This window comes from Limanda limanda, chromosome 3, assembly GCF_963576545.1.
Source record: "Limanda limanda chromosome 3, fLimLim1.1, whole genome shotgun sequence".
Lineage (NCBI taxonomy): Eukaryota > Metazoa > Chordata > Actinopteri > Pleuronectiformes > Pleuronectidae > Limanda > Limanda limanda.
In genome coordinates, this window is record NC_083638.1 from 25173924 (window position 1) to 25193761 (window position 19838).

General features: G+C 39.6%; 1 protein-coding gene across 3 annotated transcripts in view; it reads right to left on the minus strand.

Moving 5' to 3' along the window:
- mettl15 (methyltransferase 15, mitochondrial 12S rRNA N4-cytidine) overlaps positions 1–19838 on the minus strand; it is a 44860-nt gene that overhangs the window by 12226 nt on the left and 12796 nt on the right. For all 3 annotated transcript variants that reach the window (XM_061068211.1, XM_061068212.1, XM_061068213.1), the window contains exons 3-5: positions 11168–11304; positions 1362–1553; positions 377–555 (exon numbers count right to left, since the gene is read on the minus strand). In XM_061068211.1, coding sequence (XP_060924194.1) covers positions 377–555; positions 1362–1553; positions 11168–11304 — 508 coding nt within the window. The remainder of the gene's footprint in view (positions 1–376; positions 556–1361; positions 1554–11167; positions 11305–19838) is intronic.

The following is a 19838-nucleotide window of genomic DNA, read 5'->3' on the forward strand; positions in this document are numbered from 1 at the left end:
GCTTTATGCACAAATGTGTCGTGTGTGAGCATATGTCGGTGTTTGCATATGTGTCAGGTGTGTCTGCATATTTGTGAGCGCGGAAATGGAACTGAAAAGCGGGGGGAAAGAAAGCAAAAATGCTATGTGGAGTTGGAGGGAGATCCACATCCAGCTCCATCTTTGTCTCATCCTTAGCTCTCAAAGGGAAGGTGTGCAAGACAGGCACCCAACACAGAGGCAGGAAACAGAATGACGTTTGAGATCACAGACTACGTAATTTTCCGAGACAAACACGTCCCACCGGGAGACAGCCTTAATAACTCCACTCGTGTTTTATTTTCCCTTACAGCCTCCACAATGCTGCAGGGAATTAATCAGGATAGTGTGTAGCTACCTGCCACCACGCTGGCCAGCTGCTGTGTCCTGGTAATGGGGTTGACACGGCGTGCCTTCACCATGGCTGAAGCTATTTTCCAGGCGCGTTTTTCCTCCCCATATGCAGTGAGGATGGATGCAAGAGCCTGTTGATCTAAGGTATTCACAACGTCAGCAGCGCAGGGCATGTCGAGGTACCTACGCACAAAGAGAAGCCCAATTAAGCTGCTTGACGTCACGTCCTTGGTGACAGCGGCGAATCCTGACAACTCTGAGATACAGCCGAAAACCTTTATGTTTGACAGTTATAAATAGATCCAATATGAGGGAATGAAAAGAGAAATGCAGCTTGTGCAAACGCTCATAAGTGAGTTATCTTAAATGGTTTCTTTGCACAGAATGCTGACAAAGTAAAATTATCTGTCTATATTTCTGAAAACAGGAATCATTGAATTACAGACACACACAGACACACACACACACAGATATACACATAGGCTTAATAAACATCACAGGCAGAAATGAAGGTACATAACATGTCCACAATCGGGTGTTAGAATCACACAATAGTTACAATCCTGCAATTATTCATGAGATAATTCAAATTATTTTATTCAATAATTTTAATGTATTTTTATGGCTACTATAATCAAGTTATACATTATATGTAAAATATAGCCTATATATAAAGTATATCATTCTGAGAGAGAGCAGTGTATTACTGTATTTCAATATGTCATAAAATAAGGAGTGCAATGTTATGTATATATATATACGTTAAATTATTATAAGAAAATAAGTTACAAATGGCACTACAACTGGTTTAGTTGTATATTTACCCTAGTCACAACAGAATAAGAGCAAAGATCATTCAAGTATTCTACCCTATGTAGTTGGTAGCCCAGTGTGATAACTCCCCCTTTTTATTAACTGCACTTTGACATTACTGCTCCAATGGGTGCTGGTGCAGTTTGACTCTGGCTACCCAGCCCCTCCAAACCTACCTCTCTCCATCCATCCTCATATCCAAGGGCCCATCTTTGCTGAGGGAGAAGCCTCTCTCTGCCTGGTCCATTTGCATGGAGGAGCAGCCAGCATCCAACAAGACAGCATCAATGCTGCCTGGCTTTATGTTCGTGTTTGACAGCAGGACCTCAAGCTCACTGAATCGGCCAAGCAATGGTTTCACACGACCACTGGAGAAAGGATTAGAGAAAGGAACACAGCACACATAAACATTTGTATATCAATGACTGTGGCACAATGCCTGTGAAAATACTGGCCTCATATGAATGGAATTAGTCACTGGAAGTCTCTCTTATTTTGCTGAGAAAAAAAACTGTAAAAATTTATTGTTATTCAGCTCATTGTCAAAAATACCTTCAGAAATTGAGGTGAATAAGGTTTGAAACTACAAACAAAAAGAGAATATGAAAGAAAGAAAGATATCTAACTTTCACCTTCTTAATTTTTTGGGAATAAAATAAATAGAGGAAAATAGCAATAGAGGGACGGGAATATAAGATATGAACAAAATTGCACAATAGAGGTTCAGAAAAATAGAAACAACAGTTTGGATGAGACATAAGACCAAAATGAAAATGAACAGACAATTAATGAAACATAGTACTTCTTAAAAATACAAAATAGCTGTGATAATTGATTATAATAGTGAAAATACATATAAAGTCAAAAATGTTGACTCTGAAGTTATATATAATGCGAGGAGGATTATTTTTATTTCTAATACTGCAGTGAATTTTGTTCCATATTCACAAAAAACATCTTAAGGCCTTATTATATTCAGTGATGGTGAGTTGAGTCACTTTGTGCTGCTCTGGTTACAACATAAATTTTGCTGGATTATCCCTTGATAGAAATAATACAGAAGGGAGTTGTGCAGTTTATAATTTAAAGCAGCTCCCTTTTCTTTACACTGTGATACAGCGACAACGTCCTTCAGTCCAGGGGGAGAGTTTCAGAAGATTTTACAGTTAATTGTTCTACTAAGTTTTACTGTTCAATGCATTCTGTGACGGAAAGAGATTAAAACCGCTAACAGACGGCAGGATTTTTTTCATTAATGTATGAATCTTAAGAATTGATCAAGATGTGTCCTGACCGGACTCTGGCTGTTATATATGTGTGATTCTTATGCTGTTACAACAAAACCTGGATAACAAAGACGTGTAATTTAGTCTTAATATTTACAGTTCAACCATAAACGTACAAGGTATAGTTGTCTTATCAGATTTAAGAGTTAACATGAACAGTTACACCATGCCCTTATGAATAGTTAATCATTCTTGTGCAGTAGGAAGCCTAAAGGACCAAGTACGGTTCCCTGAGTAACAACTACATCTTTTTGGTAAAGATGTAGAATAAAATATTCCTCATATTTTATAAATTCTGATATACAAGAATATTTAAGAGAAAACCCATGGATTTTTTTAACTAATCAGATAAACCAAACAATTGAACTGAAAGACAAATATATTAGTATATATTAATCTAATCGATATTATGTAACTATGTGCTATTCTTGTTTACTAACAATTATATGCATGATCGATTTGATCAGTTTGATTTTGTCATCTTCTGACATGTTTTAAATTAAGTTTGAGAGGAAAAAAAACTGCTTTATTTCCGACTAAATTAATAGGAGCCAGTGAACATCCTGTAGGCGGCTTTGTACAATCAGAGTCTAATCTCCACTGGAACGGTTTGGGGGTTGGGTGCCGTGGTCAAGGGCACCTTAGTGCGTGCCACGAGACTTCAGTAATGAAGGCGGGGGAAGCTCTGCTCTTTCACGTTTTCTAATCTTTAGGTCACAGATACTACTGAATTGGAATGGTAAGTCGTCTGTGCATAGGAAATCCTGAATCCTTTCTATATTTTTTGTTTACAGCATCAAACACTGTCTGGAAAAAACACTCTCACAATTTTTATCCTAAGGTTTTATCCAAAGGAAACCTCTCAGTAGGATGAGAAGCTTCAGTCGTCCTTTTAAAAGAAAATCACGTATTTCGCTGAAAGCCAACAAGACGTCTTAGCTAGCCTATTGTGATCCTTGCTTGCCTGTGACAGAGCTATGTACTCAGTCACTTCCTCATGCGAGAGTAGTGAGACCCTCCAGCCACAGTCATGAATATTTCATGTGACCTTTTAACATTGTGTGAGCAAAGATGATGGCAGAAGACAGCAAGAGGAGTTGCAATCTATAGATCATTTGCAGAGGTTCTTCTGCAGCCGTCTCTGTCCATGTGGTTCCAAGGTATGAAAAAAGTTTTCCAGTCCAGTTATGAGGCCAAACATGTCGGATTGACATCTCTAAATGATAACCCACTGCAAAAGCTAGGCAGCACATGTTGTCTATAGCCTCCATTTTAATCAGTTTTAAAAGTTAAGGATATATGTTATAAGAACTCAATATTTGGGCTGCCTGGGCAATATGGCCATACATTTTAAAGAAATAGAAATTGTCAATCAATATCAATAATTATCACTAAAAATGTCACTTTATTATTTCTGTTAAGCATAAATCTGAATTTCTGTTCCTGAGTGAAGGTTGTGGCCTTAAACTCTTCTTTAAGTCGATAATATACTGTTATACTTTATAACAGCATATTACGACTCAATGATCTCGAGGGTCTTTCCATGTTTGCTTGGGTTTTCTCAGGGCACTAAATCGTCCAATGTCCAAAGACATGCAGACTAAGGTTAGGTCAATTGGAGACTCTGAATCGATCATAGGTATGAATGTGAGAATAAATGGTTGTTTGTCTCTGTACGTTGGCCCAATGATACGCTTGTAACCTTTCCAGGGTGTATCCTGATTCTCCCCCAAAGTCAATATCAACTGGGATTGGCTCCAGCATTTCTCTGAAAGTTAACTTAATTTAAAGCTTGTCTGTTTTATGTTTCATGACTCCACCTTCCTCAAGCGTCGCTGGGGGTATTCACGGAAGAAAACAAATTGTCAGGTCCTCCATTTCAAATCCCACAGAAGACGAAATGGCAAGGGAGCACCTCGCCCACACAGCCAGGGCCTTTCACTGCTTTGCTGTTCTTTTCCACCATCATGTGCAGTGATTAATTTGTTGAAAAATCTATAGTAAAGGCTTTGTTTCTCTCTCCCATCTCATGCACAACCCCTTGCTGCGTCTGCAACAGCTCATTGGCCATCATCCCAAATTTCTATTTTTCTCTGTATTGTTCAAAGTTGCAATATAAACTTTTTGGTGGGAGTTAATATCTTTTTATTATATAATTTTAGAAATTTTAGCCACTTTGGATTCTAATTGGAGTCTAATGACTCTTAAAACAGATGAAATTGTAACCAACAGCTAATAATAATCCACCTACACTGAAGACGGGGAGAGGAGAGAAGGGGCAGAGCTGACTGGTGGACGTTGGCGGCTAACTTAAGGAACTTTTCAATGCTCGGGTATAAACATTCTATAAAACTAAAGCTGACTCCCTAATGCTATTTGTCTTGAGGAACAGAAAGAATGTGAGCTGGTCTATGAAGGGATCTACCTTCTCTGTGCAACTGCACTCAGGCCACGTCCTTGTGGTGCTGTCAGAGCCAGCCAGCATACTAACTGGTATAAAAGTGCTGGGAGTTAGAGCTAAGACTTTAACTTCAGAATCATATGGACAAAGTTTATGTTAAGTATTTCTACTCTATATCATCAACCCTGCACAATTATATTGCATGAATGGGAGAAGGTGAAAACACCTCAGTCTATCACAACCTTCTGCCTTATTATTATAATAGTATAAATCATTTTGTGTCTTTTATTTAATCATCCATCCATTATCTATACTGCTTAACCTTAGGGTTGTGGGGGGAGCTGGAGCCAATCTCAGCTGACATAGGGCAACAGGCGGAGTATCCCCTGGACAGGTCGCCAGCGTATCCCTGGGACAAGTACCTGGAGAAAACCCAACCAAACACAGGAAAACGTGCAAACTCTGGAGAGAAAGACCCCAGACAAATTCGATTGGAACCAGTAATCTTCTGAGGGAACAGTGCTCACCACCGCACAACCGTGCTGCAATACCAATTCAATGGCGGTTTGTTTTCTTCCTTTACAGTCACACAAGTGTTTATCATTAATGAAAGTGCTATCACGGCTGCATTCCTATTATATTGGAATGTTTTTTTCACAAGTGACTTCTACTTTTTAATTACTTAGAAATAAAATTCTCAAGTCTGTGACCGCCCACACGCAGGTGATGGACGTACCTTCCACTACACACTGCTACGTCTTTTACAACGTGTTTTTGAAAGCCACAGAAGTATTTAAAAATATGCAAAACAGTTGCATAACATTTCTAAATTATTAACTTCTTTATGTGGCTTAGACACAGAGTTGGAGATATAAATGCCTTATGTAAGGTCTTATATTATTAAAGAGGACAAGTTTCAGTGGTGTATGTGGTGAGGTCCAAGTGTGGGCTCATAATTGCTTAAGAGATCTGCACTATTTATAGTTGTAGCACCCCACAACATTAACATGATGCAAATTTCTGTTATTCTGGCATCTCACACAGAGACAGTCCGACGGCCTTTATATCAAATTACAGAATATGTTAAATATCTGTGATAATGTTACAAGCAGGTGTCACCAACACAAGTCCAGGACAAGGGCGGTTGATTTGTCAAATGTCTGAGCTATTCACTTTCAATTACCATGAGATTTGATACTTGGACATGTATACTCCCCTCTATGGATTGGTAGAAGTTTGGTGATTCCTGAATTTCCTGTTAAGTGCCATTAACAGGTAACAAATAAATAAAGAACTTTTTAATGAATATGTTTTTAACCCAATAGCACTACAGTTGTATTTCACACGTCCTCAGCTGCACTCAGCTGTAAACTAACTATCAAGGTGTTTTCATACAAGACCTTGACATTTTTATAGCCAATATACCTTAAGCTGCTTTCAGACATGCAGTGAACTCCAGAGATCCCTCGGACATTCTCCATTGGGGAACGTGTATGTGGGAGTGCAAATGACCCAATCAGAGCCTGCAGACTTTCTGCAGACCCTATCCATCCAGGCCCCAATGAAAAGTCCACATAATGTCTGAAGGAGCTGATGTGAGAAAAGTGAAGGACATTTTCCGCAGGATTCACCAAATCCCAACCCAATTTTTCAGTCATCCTCCAGAGGTCCTGTCTGAAAACTGCTAAAGAGGCGACAGTTGTAAACTTGCTAAAAACACACACGCAGAGGGGGAGTGAATGTGTTTTTGTGTTCAAGCCCAGGTTCTTAAAGATCTTCAAACTCACCACTACACTTGAGTTCTGTGATTTCCTAAACTTTCTTCTTGTCTGAACGTTGATCCATTAAAAGCACAAGTGGTTTTTCGTGTTGAAACATTTTCGACTTGCAGGGACATGTCTTTGTGTCAGGTGGCACGGCCTCATGCAAATTTGTGTCTAACTGTGTCTTTCCACTCTGCTTTGTATGCAGCTGAGCCGCCTCTGAACTCCTGTTGCATCCTGTCTGAACAAACAGTGGGTCTTGTTTAAATCGCGTTCCTGATATTTTCATGTTTTGTTCTACGGATTAGTGCATTTCACTTCTGTCATATGGTCTGAAATCTATCTCTCTTGCTCTTGTTTTGTATCTGTATATATGACTAAAGGGGATAGTGACTGCTGTTCCACACTACACAGATGCTGCTTCCAGACATGCGCTGAAGTTCAGACATTTTCCTGACATTTTCCAGAGGTGCTGTAAGTGAGAACACAAATGTCCGAGTGAGCTGCTCTGGACAATTTTATGCAAGCCCCCGAGCAAAATGTCTATAAGATATCCATACGAGCCCATGTGAGATTACATTTGAGATATTTTGATGATACAGGCCGATGCCAGTGGTGTTGTGCGGCAAAAAAACAAAACAAAAAACTGTGCATTTCACTGCAGAATCTATACGTTATGTTCCCATTTACATTTTCCTGTTGTTGTGAATGTGTTGACTGGAAACACATTAGCATGTTATCAATTGTTAGATACCAGGAAAGAGGAAGGATATCCGACAATTTGATGCTGCATAAAGATTCCCCCTGAGACTGCAGCCTCCTTTAAACCTGCCAAAGCACTTAACTAATACAATACGTTTTAAAAGGCCCAAAACTACAAGTTGTTATTAACTCGCAAAATTTACACTTTGAGTGTCCTCATAAAATAATGTAAGAAATGTCGACAAAAAGTGAGCAGTCTTTTAACAGAAAACAATTCCAGGTCACCTTGTTCAAAGATTATTTTGACGATATTTAAATAAATTTTAGCATAAAATAGAATTCACATTTGCCCATAACAGTACATTCTGCTACGCCTTTATATATAACCTCACACTGAATGTGCCCTGGCATGAACTTGTCCGTCTGGAATAAGAGCACACTCGGTGGGGACATCAAGAACCTCCACAGCAGCCTCAGTTTGAGTGCATGCTCATTCAACATGATGCTGCCTCTTCACATATCAAGCCTGGAATATTCCCTTGTGTTGACCTGCTCAGTTCCTTTACCTGCGTCACTGAAGCCTAAGACAAGATGCTGATTGATTGCTTTCAGCAGGGGAGCGGTGATGAAAATATCTACAGTCCCGGGAAGAAAAAAAGAAAAAGAAAAAAACCACACACACAGTACAAACACAAAGGTTTGTCTTTATAATGTATTTTGTTCAGGAGTTCAATTTGTTCTACCTCTGTTGACCTCAGAAAGTCTATTAAAAAACACTCCTTGTGACTTATTTATTTGGTAATAATTAGCTAAATATGAATTTGTGACTAAATCGCTGCTCTCTTGTTGGTGGCTTTACCAACGTCTCCAAGAGAAGCCATCAATATCTGTTAAATGCTTTCCCACTGGTTCCCCAGTTTACTGTTATCATCTTCATTCAAAGGGCTGATTCGAAAGCTTGTTCCTCAACACTAAGGAAATGTTGTGCCGCAGGGGAGGGACATTTCCCAAAATGGAAATCGCCATGTTGTCTATGAAGTCTGTTCGATTGATTGAGGTTATTAATCAGCTGGTTATGAGAGAGAATGGCTGTCTTGTGTGTCGTACAAGTGGGTAGTTGTAATAATATCTATCACACACACGCACACACACACAAATGCATTATGCTGGTGTATTGTGTATTGTAATGTGAGCTGCAACTGTTGCGTAACTAAATCCTGTCTGAGTGTGTTTCGGCATCTTATAATTATTTAACCATTAGTCCGCTACTCTAGGGCTCAATCCCATTTCACCCCTTCTCCCAACCCCTTGTTTCCGAGGCTTATCTTGCCCCATTAAAATGAAGTGACAAGGGGTAGTGGTGAAAATCCTGCCCTACAAATTGGGGGAGCACTTCAAGGAAACCCTATCACATACAGCCCCTCCAGAAAATGTCCGGACAAAGTGCAGAGTTCAGTGCATGAATGAAAGCAGCGTTTTTGGACCAACCTGATTTATCAAGCTTTCCATTTGTGTTAACTCTGCTTTCAATTTTCTGACAACTGGAGAGCACTTTTTGTTTATTGCTTAAAAAGGGGTCATTAAATGAAAGTATTATTTTATAAACTACACGAGCAGACTTATTGCATTGTTCAAGTATAATTATTATAAAATAAACATTTTAATTTAAATATAGTTAGAGCCTTAAGATAGACAAACTGTCTATTATTAAATAAGCAGATGTAAATTATAACATAGCTTTATGTGCCAAAGTTTTCACATCTACTAAGACCAACAAAGTGCAGAGTGCATGCAAAACAGTTCATATCATTTATTATACTAAATCTGTCGGTGTGACTGTCACACCGCGGTGAGGTTTGTCTTGTCTTGGGGTTTTTGTCTCGTAACTTCCTGTTTTATTTTGAAATCCTAACTCTCCTCTCGTTTCAGGTCACTTGCCCTTCCTCATGTGTCACCGGTCTGATTGTCTCTGATTGTTTCCACCTGTTCCCTTCACCCTCATGTGCTTATAGTCTGCGTCTCCCCTTTGTCTTGTGCCGAAGTGTTTCGTTCTTGTTCGTGCACCTAAGCCTTACCCACAGTCATTGTCGTTTTTGCCAAAGAGTTTCTTGCTACGCCACGTAAGTTGTTTTCTGTTTCCTCCTTGAGAGTGATTTTTTGTTTGTTAAAGTTTTCCAGTTTAGCTTTGTTTTGTGTTGTTTGTAAACTGTTTTTCTTCCTCCCTTTTGGAGCGATTTATGTTAAGAGAGATTTAGTTAGTTTGTTGAGCCTCCTGTTTAGGTGAGCCTTTTCTTTTGCCCCATTTATTAGTAGTTTGGTTTTCCTCCTTCGGGAGCGCTTTTGATTTCTTGCTCTTGCCATTTGTTTGTCCTCCTTCGGGAGTGGTTTATGTTTAAAAGCTTTTTCTTTTTCTAGTGTATGTTTTGTATTTATTAGGAAGTTCTTTTTCCCCAGTTATTGCTTGCCAAGTATTATATTATTATATAGATATAGTTAGTGAAATTTTCATAGCCTTCTTGTTTGTCACTCTGCATTGAGGTTCTGAAATCAATAAAGTGTGCTGGTACGTGATATTCTCTGCTTCTGAGTCCTCATTCCAGTCCAGGCCTGACAGTGACAGGCACATGCACACGTGTAAATCCAATGACTGCCTGACTTGACTTTCCAATTATTCTTGGTGCCTTTTCATATTTATAACAGTTATTGTGGGCACAACTGCTGCGGTGCGTCAAGAGCAAGGAAGTCATAGCAACAACAAGAGTGGTGAAAGGCAGAGAATAGCGAGGCTAAACACGCAGGAGAAAGATTCCCTTGTACATTGGTGAATATCATTAAGGAACAAAGGGTCACTTTCATAAGTGATTGCTTTTAAGTATAATGCGCATAAAAACTGGGTTCAGATTCACACTCCACAGTTTGCAGAGAGAAGGTTATACTTTCCTCAAGACATGGGAGTAGAGAAGAGAGAGAAAATCCTCTAACCCTGTTGTGTGGATGCACTGCGTGGGCTGACAGGGTCTTTTACTCAGGCTTCCAATAATATTGGTTAATTGCTGGATTTCTCGGGCTTCTCTCAACTTGCATCACGAGTAGGCGTGGAAGAGTTTACAGCAGGGGTATATTGCTGCTGACAGAATACAGTGTTCTCATTCTCTCTCTTTTAATTGTCATTCCCTGCTCACAGGCACATTTCTCTAGCAGATTCCCTTGAGAGAGGTTTCCCCAGAATCTACGTAAAAGGATTCCTTCCCACGCCATGGTCTTAGGAACATCTCATTTTCATCCTCCCGCGCCTTGCTCGTACACACATGCACACACTCCCTCACACCCTGGCATTGTGTCCTCATGTCTCCCTGTTCTCTCTCTCTCAATTTTCTAACTTCTCTAGGCTTCTCTCTGCCCCCCCATATCTTATAGATCCTCCGTGGGAGGCAGCATCTCCCTCACACTGCAGGCGTGGGCCCTTACTCTGACAAATGACATGCCGAGCCCACCAGCTTTGCGTGGGGGGAGAAAAGCTTTAAGTTAAGAAGGAGAACTGGATCTGATTGGATGGTGAAACTCAGGGGCTGTATCTTAGTGAGCAGCATTTGATTGGGACCAGGTAAGAAGTGGGAGAAACACAGCGAGAGCTGCAATACTATATCACACCGACAGTGTGAAATAATGACTGCATTATAAACACTGCTCAAAATGGTCAAGCTGTCAACTGTGACAGTGAAAACTTACGGTTAAACATGAGCCATGATATATGATAAACATTTGTCTTGGCAGCTTGTAGCTTTAACATGTGTTTTGGTCTGGCTGATTTTTTTCATTAAATCACTTACGAGTGTTCCGTGGCCAACTGCTGGGCCAGAGAATTTGCTGTAGGATCTCGGTCTAAGGCCAGGACTGTGACTTCAGGAACCGTGTTCAGAATCGCTTTGGTATGACCACCACCTCCAAATGTCATGTCCAGGACCACCTACATGCGAGAAAGCAAGAAGAAAAAAACACATTCTTCTCACAACAGGACTCAGTATACATGATTCATCATCTCATCATCACAATGTTAGTTCAAATTCCTGTTATTTAGTTCTGCCTTTTGCATTTTAAAAGGCCATGGTAGATAAAAAATTACAGTGGGAACAGTTCATCTGGAAAAAAAACGATGATACAAAATAAATATGTCTGCGCCGGACTTGTTTAATCATTCTTTAAATTAGCTATGAAGTCTTGCAAGTTCTGGCAAACGTCGATTTTTTTTCTTGATTTATTTTGAAGTCCCACAGCAGTGTTTCTGTTCGACCAACTAAACAGTTATTTATTCTCCCCTTCAGTAACCAAAAACACCTGAAAACAAGACTGATGTCGTAAGTTTGACAGCTTCAACCTTCACAAAACATTTAAATTATTCAAGAATCAATATCGCAGTTGAATCGCGTCTAATCAGATCTAACCTATATTAACAGTGACGGAAATGACTGGGTGTAATGTGAATGGTGCTGCGACTCTTCAGGTCCCCTCTGCTCTGTGGAGCATTTTAACTTTTGCCGCTCATTGTTTTGGTTTTAATGTCAACAACTTTAGCGAGCCTTCAACAGTTCTTATCACTTTGACTTACAGCAGTATAGGCAGCTAATTTAAGTGCAAACTTTTCTAGTAAGTTTGGCTTTAATTGGATATTATACAAATTAGCGGAAAGATCATGACTGTCAGCTGAGACTTAAATGCAATTGGTCGAGCATGTGCATCAACAGAACCTCACTAGAGCGGCTCCTTCCCCCATATTCGCTACTGTCCAGATTGGTAGTGTTCATCTTTCTATACAGTCTATGATACTCCAGCATAAACAGTCACAGAGGAGGAGGGAGTTGAACCCCCTGCAACGGATAACTGGCTTCAATGTGATGGCAAGGCTGTAATGATGCGTTGTTTTTCATGTTGCTAATTTGACGCCAGAAATAAAACATAGAACCGGAGAACATTTATGATCATGAACACAGCATGTATCCGGCATGTCTGCGTCTCAGACTCAGTCGGCGCCTCCTCTCTGAAGTTCACTTTGTAGAAAAATGTTCAGTAGAATATTGAAATCAAGACTTCTTGAGTTGTATTCTAGCTGCTGATCAATATGTAGTATTAAGCAAACCATCACACAAGAGGACATTTAGATTTTTGACCAGTGATGCATGTGCTTGGCCAATGGATTTGTTCATCAACAAACAGGATGCCTCACATCTGCCAGAGATCATTGTTTAATAAGATGGAATGAAAACGTCTAAGTCGTTACCATGGGAATCTTTCCCATCTCTGCTACTCACCTATATATAAACCTTTATCAGTTTAATCAATGAGAATACCTGATTAAATGAATGTTATATTACATCCAACTCAACATAAAGGTGGCATAAGCTCTGCCAGCTGTGTCCTTATTTGAAACCGTTAACAAATCCAGCCTATATATGTTCACCAGTTAATGGGAACACTTGCTGATTTGAAACACTGCTGTACAGTGATGTTTTTTCTTTCACATCCCCTCCTGTGATGGACTGAGATGTTAGCTTCAATTTTCCCTTCCTTTTGTCCTCATACTGCCAAATGCTGCTCTGATTAATTACGTGAGGGTGTATGTATAATGTGATACGATAGTATGCTATCTACCTTATGCTTATAGTGGGACACATTGGTTTGGAGGCTTTGTCCCATGTTCTCATGCTAACCCGTAAATATCACGTAGACCGAAAGTCATCAATAAAAATAAAGATTAAAAAAAGTGCTGTATTTATGAAGAGCAATCAGCCACAAAACAGCTAAATGATGACTCTACCACCACATGACACCATAGAAATGTTGCTTATTACTATGCTGTAATATGCCAGCTAGACACCTCCACTAACTGAAACATTTGAAAACAAGAAAGTAAATAATTCCTCCATTATAATGTGATTTTGCTGCTAGTGACAACAGCTTTTTTTTTCTGAATAGCTTATCGAGAAGTGTGAATATTACAAACTTTTATTTGTCCAAATTTTTTTATTTAATTTATTAAATGCCATCGGATATCTCCTGAAGTAGCTTTTAATTTGCCCTAAAAGAGACGTATGACGATCAGATCAATAGAGAACACATAAAAGTGATTAGGTTTAAAACTGTGTTTAAATCAAACATGCTTACAAATTTGTAAATATCTACTTCAGGATGTCATCAATTGTAAATACCAGTCTTTCAATCTAAACGTTTAACCGGGAAACAGAATTTATCGATCATATCGTGAGGGGCAAGAAATGGGAAAATGTTTTACCAGGGAAATGTTGAAAAACCTGCCAACCATTCTGCTGCAGCTGTATCCACAGCGTAAGACTTGCCAAGCAGAGAACAGCTCCTGTCCCCACATATTCCTATACCTTCTACATCTGTTGACTACCACTGCTACACAACAAAATAAAAATCCCAGCCCTGTTCTGAGTGAACAGTCTGAGATTGCATGAATAATTGACTGGATTATGCTTTACTTTTTACTTTTTTATGTTTCTGTTCTGTGATTTATAATAATGTCAGCAAATGGTGGGGAACAGATGTAAAATGACACAAAAGGAAATGCAAGCTATTCCCCACAAAAACATTAAACCTGTCGATCGATAGTGACGTTGAAGGTGGGGTGTGTGCGTGCATGTGTGAGGGAAGAAGTGATCAATGGCGGTTCCCTCTCCTTTCCAGCGCACAGCAGCAGATGGGGAGGGGGTGTGGGCTAGTGGGATGAGTCACACGCATAATGAACTTGCCTGTTGTGCTATTCAATACAAAAAAGGAAAAGGAAAACAGAAACACAAACAGCAAAGTAGGCTGGCTTTTATCGAAACAGTCGACACAAGCAACCAGGAGACAAACTGGTCCTCTACTGGAGAGTGTTGCACTTGTCACAACAATCTTTTGTCACATCCTGAGGAAGCTGTGGCCAAAAGAACAAAGGTAAAGCTTATTTATTTCAGACTGCCAGCAGATTCCCACCAGTGTTAGAGGCAGTTGGTTGGAAACCTAAATACTATATTTATTCACGGTTTTCTTCAATGAGCACTGACACTATTCATCTTCGGGAGGTGTAATAGTATCAAACACACACACAGCAAGTAAACTAATAAAAAAAAAAAATTAAGTGCATGCAACACAAAATTGAGAACTGCATGTCTACAAGATCATTTATAAGGTAAATTGAAAATCTAGTCGCCCTGAGGGAAAACAAGCTTCTTCAAAAGCCATGAATGCTGCTGTGAAAATCTCCCCTCTTTTTTTCAGCGAGCCAGCTACTTCTACCACCAGATGGGCAAAACAACTTCTTGAAAAGATTTTGTGATAATGGGCTTGGCATTTGCGATGATGATTGACACCGAACTTGGGAGTGAGTCATTCACATTGATATTTCATACAGCGGGGTGTCAGCAAGGCTCTCACCTAGACTGGGCCTGCCCAGAGAAAGCACCAGACTGGAATGAAGCCAGCACTCAACGTGGGTCCTCGCAGTCTCCAAATGCAGAGTCGGTGCTTAAAATAAAAGTAATTACTGTAGTCCCGTGTTCTGTTACCCTGTTTGGGGTGTGTAATATCTGCCTTTCCCAGCAGAGGGAATAGGAGAGTTAGGAGAGGTCCAAGTGGTGCAGTCCAACAGTGAAGCTGCAAGGTGATAGAATGCAGGACACTTCAGCAGACACCCAACAGCATTTTTAATGAGAACTTCTCTACCCAAAAGGAAAGGTAAAAACACCGTATCTCACTCGATAAGTTGCATCGAAAAATGAGGAAGAGAATCGACTGAGAGTTTCAAAAACATGTTTGATGGGAAAAGTCTCACTTTGGCATTGAGATTTTGCAAACATACGGCTCATACAACCGTAAATAATATCCTGGCCATATGGAAAGAAGGGGCCTCAACTCAAGTCTTCTTATGGTTGAATTCATTAGGAAAAGGGGAAGAGGAACCTGAGAGAAGCCTGAGTACTCACCTAAATCCTACTTGTGACTCCCCAGCCCAGGTCAGTTACAGTGGGGGATCTAAAATGTCATTGAGGGGAGTTTTTACAGATCTTGTTACACTAACACACAGACCATTAGGGAGACAGATACACAGGTACAGGATCGCTTTTCTTGTCGCGTCCGTTGCCATGGCAAGAGTGGAGGTAACCGGTTTGCATTTCTTTCTCTGTCACACAAAGTTCATGGCAAGACACAAATGTGCAAGAATTTGTCAGGTCTGCAGCATGAGAGTCTGGTATGAATAGATGAAGGAGCAGGTTGTGCTTGACGGTGGTTGGGTCGACTGCAGAGAGAGGTTATGTGTTGACTAACCTGGCCGTTGAGCCTTTGTGGACTGTGGACAGAAATCTTGCACTTTAAATAGCACCAATGTACGAATTATGCGAAGATAAACATTTAATAAATTTGCTCATACCTCATACCTGAACCCCCTTATTAAGTCTCCACACCTCATTTATTTTTGGTTTGTTTTTTTAACTTAAAAAGGATGTAAATAACTTTTTCCTCTCTTTACTTCATTTCAACAAATGTAATAGGTGTGTTCATTGTTCGTGCAAATAGGGGCTGAAAGTGGGGGTGCACAAAACAGATGGTCAGTGAGCGCAGACAAACTGAAAAGGCATGAAAGCTTCCTGCAATTACTCTGTCAAGAGATTATGTTGATGGTGACCAGTGATGTCTGAGGTGCGTGTGGCCCAAACGTAACGTGTACTAAACATACAGCCTGGGTTGGAGAGCGAAAGGGAAGTCAGTGAACAAGTGGGCGCGTGAACGAGTGATACAGGAGCACTAAAATGTTGACAAAACTCTTTGCCAGAGGGCTCCTTCCAAATGCCTCTCTGTATGTTAAGCTAATCTCTCTTTTGTCAAAGGAATGCTGGAGAGTTACAACAAATACTTTCATTCCTCATCTATTCAGTCCTATTTGCAGTCTGTTGGCATGAGTTTAAATAAAGGCACCTGAGGAGGTATTTGAGTTAGGTAGGACAAGACACGTCTGCACGCATAACAGGAGCATTTGCTCATTCGCCTCCAACAACACCCATCTGAAGTATGTCTGATCTAGGCCATTTCCAAACCTACATTTTTCAGTGATGTTATTTACTTGGAGAGTCTCCACCTGAGTGTCATTAGCAGTTCAAAGCGTCTCTCCTGTGAAGGGAAGGGGGAGCTTAGTTATGAGAACAGGACAGGTTGATTTTGTAACATGTTTCAACATTTGATGTAAACACACCTGTGGAGTGGTGTAAAAGAAGATGGGTTCTATTCAAAGCGTCATCATACTGATTGCTTTATGATAAAAAAGGTGTGAAGCAAACAAGACAGGTAGTTAAAAGTTGTAAGGTACAGGTAAAAGAGAGATGTCACCTGTCATTTCTTTTGTAGTGGAATTAAAGAAAGCATTATTTGTTAAAATCATCTTTTTTTTAATCTAGTCATGAACCATAGCTACGTAAATCTATAATACATAAAGGATTGGTCACACTTGTTGCATCCAGGACTCTAAACATGGATTCTCCTCTAGGTCCTTTATAAATTATCTGCTTCTTCTAAAAGAGGTCGAGGGAAACTAACTTACTAACTAACTATATGTTATTGAAGCCTCACTTAAGTACACCTACAAGTATTATCGAATAATATAACAATGTAAATTTGATCCCATTAGAGCTGTTCCTTCTGGCACCTAAATCACAAAAGTTAGTCATCTGTGCCCATTTGCCTGTGCAACACACAACATTTGAGCCTATTATCACCACGTATGTTGTTTATCACTATGACTCACTTCTGTTACCTGCAATATTTATATATTTTAAACAAGTGTTAACAGAGTTTGTTTATCTCGAACTGTTACCACACCAGTTATACACGGGTGTAACAAAAGCTGACAACAGTTTACATTACTGAGGATAAAACAATCAGTGATCCTACATGGCTACTACATATAAATCACACGTTTCTGAGTTCCCACAAAATTTGGTTTGATGATGCATGCTCCCGAGAAGAAACCAAACCAAAGGGAAGTCTGAACATTATTTATTTCCTTCTAGACCTTTGGACCCTGTCTGCATATCAAATTTACCTTAGGGTACTGATGAAGACACCTTGAACCTTGACCAGAGACACAATGTTTATGCTGTAGGAATGGGAAAGGGCAACTTTTAATGTCAGTCACTGGAACTTAAAAGGTGTCCTTGAGTATTGGCCAGTACTTAAGTTTTTTATGCACATAACTTTGATTATAATATATTCAGCTGCTAAATGTTGTTGTTTCTTTACTTCCTTTCTTCCTTTGTTGGCAAAACTGTTGACATATTCACAAACACTGAGGGAGCAGTATTCTTTGGTCTTTTTTCTAGAGACATCCCTTTTTTGGATTGGCTGCAGGAGAACTTTTGCCTACTGTTCCAAAGATGTGCGTAGTTCTCAGTGTAGCACAAGGCAGAAGACATACTGGACAACTATCTAAACAATTTCAGGAAGCTGTCTAGTCTGTTTGTCACGGTGTGTCCCCACACCATATATAGCCAATTTCAGACACAATCCGGGCTGTTATGAAACACATGCATGGACGAGTCTCTATATGGTAATTTCCTCAGTAAAATATTGTTTCATCTGCATCTCTGTGGCGTTAAATACTTGGTTATAAGGTAAAGTACTGCTCAGACACACAATGCAACAGCAAACATCTGTATATAGAGGTCAAACAGACATCATACTATGTTAATAAAATAAAATAGACAAAATAAAGTAATATGAAAATATTCAATAATAAAATAAGTTGAGACACCTCCACTACGTCTGATATTTTATACCTTAAGACATCTCTAACACACAGACAGAATAAGTCGAACTGGGGGTCTGATGAAGTTTGACCTCTTGGATATTTGAGAAATATCCGAGAAGACCCCATTCCTAACAAACTGCATCATTCCCACAGTTTTCAAGACAGCAATGGTAAAACCACCTTCCTTGGTACATTGCTGGAGATAATGGTTTAATATAGACTTTTTGCTGATTTAGAATAACATCCTTTTCAAGCAAACCACAGACAGAGTCAGCCCTAAGGAAAGAAAAAAATATATGACGGTCTTCTAAGATTTCAGTTTTATTACACAAATGTTGGACAAAGTTGAGGAAAGGAGCTTGGATAATTAAGGTCTTCCACACACTTTGTTGTTTTCCGTATGCGTCCCGTACGAGTACAGAAGAAGGTGCACCTATTTTTATGCCTTTAAACCATGTAACACGCTGCCTCTGGATATTACAGTGGTTTGATTGGTATTTTTAAAAGGAACCATAAGACGTAGACTTTTTAGTGGCTTTTAATTTGAAGTAATGTCACAACCTTAGTCTGTTTATTTTTATACCAAGAGTTAATTTTATTCTGTTTTATTGACTTGTTTTCGGAACCAGCAGCTTCAGTCTGTCTGTCTGTCTTCTCAGCAAAACTGTTCATGCAGCAAAAATTGAAACAGGGTAATCAGAGGGTTAGTGGCAAATTCCGCCAACTACTCAGGCTTTAAAAATACACTAATTGGGCTCAAGTTGGCGCTGTACAAAAATAATTTATACATTTTCAAAAGTGGTTCCCTATAGTTCTTTCTTCCTCATACATTTTCACTTTAAGTGAAGTGAAGCTAATCAATCGGGGCCAGTTTCCTACAAAATTCTGAGAACGGAGAATGCTGTCAAAGAGTCATCAACGGACCTTGGATGCATCAAGCTGTTTTGAATTTATACATTTAAATAATTTTAAATAAGCACAATAAGTTCACAAATCTCAAGACGTAAAAACTGTATCACCATTTAAGGTCACAGTCATTGAGGTAGGATGCCACGGTAGGAGAAGGAATGACTCACTAGTTTACTCATCCTGGAGCATGGAGGATGACATGAAGATATACTGCTGCTACCCTAAAGTTCTGCCTAGATCTTACCAGGGCCATAAAAACCTCAGCGCCTCTCAAACATCTTCCTCAGTATGATCCCTTCCTTCCTTCCTTCCTCTCATTTATGTAGACTTCTTTTTCTCATCACCACGTTCATATAATTCACACCAGCCAGGCCTTTTTTCTACAGTTACATTTTTTACATTTTTCAATAAAAATCTGACTGCAACGAGGAAAACCCTGGTCCCTCTCCTCCTCTTCATAAAGCTCATAAAGCCCATGTCAAGCATCCGCCCACTTCAAGGAGTCCTGAGACTGGATCTTACACCACAGTGGTGCCGAGGAGATCCCTGGAGGAGCAGGGATAGCAGGCACTTGCATCTTCTCTGAAACTATGAGCCAATAACTCAATATTTACTGTACGTGGGCAATCCAAGGCAACGATTAGTCTTTCTACCACACTCCTTCTGCTTCTCGCGTTCTGAGAAAGTAATCTAAAAGTAATTTCATTTAAAAATGATGAATTAATTTAGCTGCTCAGAGAACAGTTATTTGACTGTTAGTATTTGACTTCTTTCTGTCAAATTAAAACATAGCA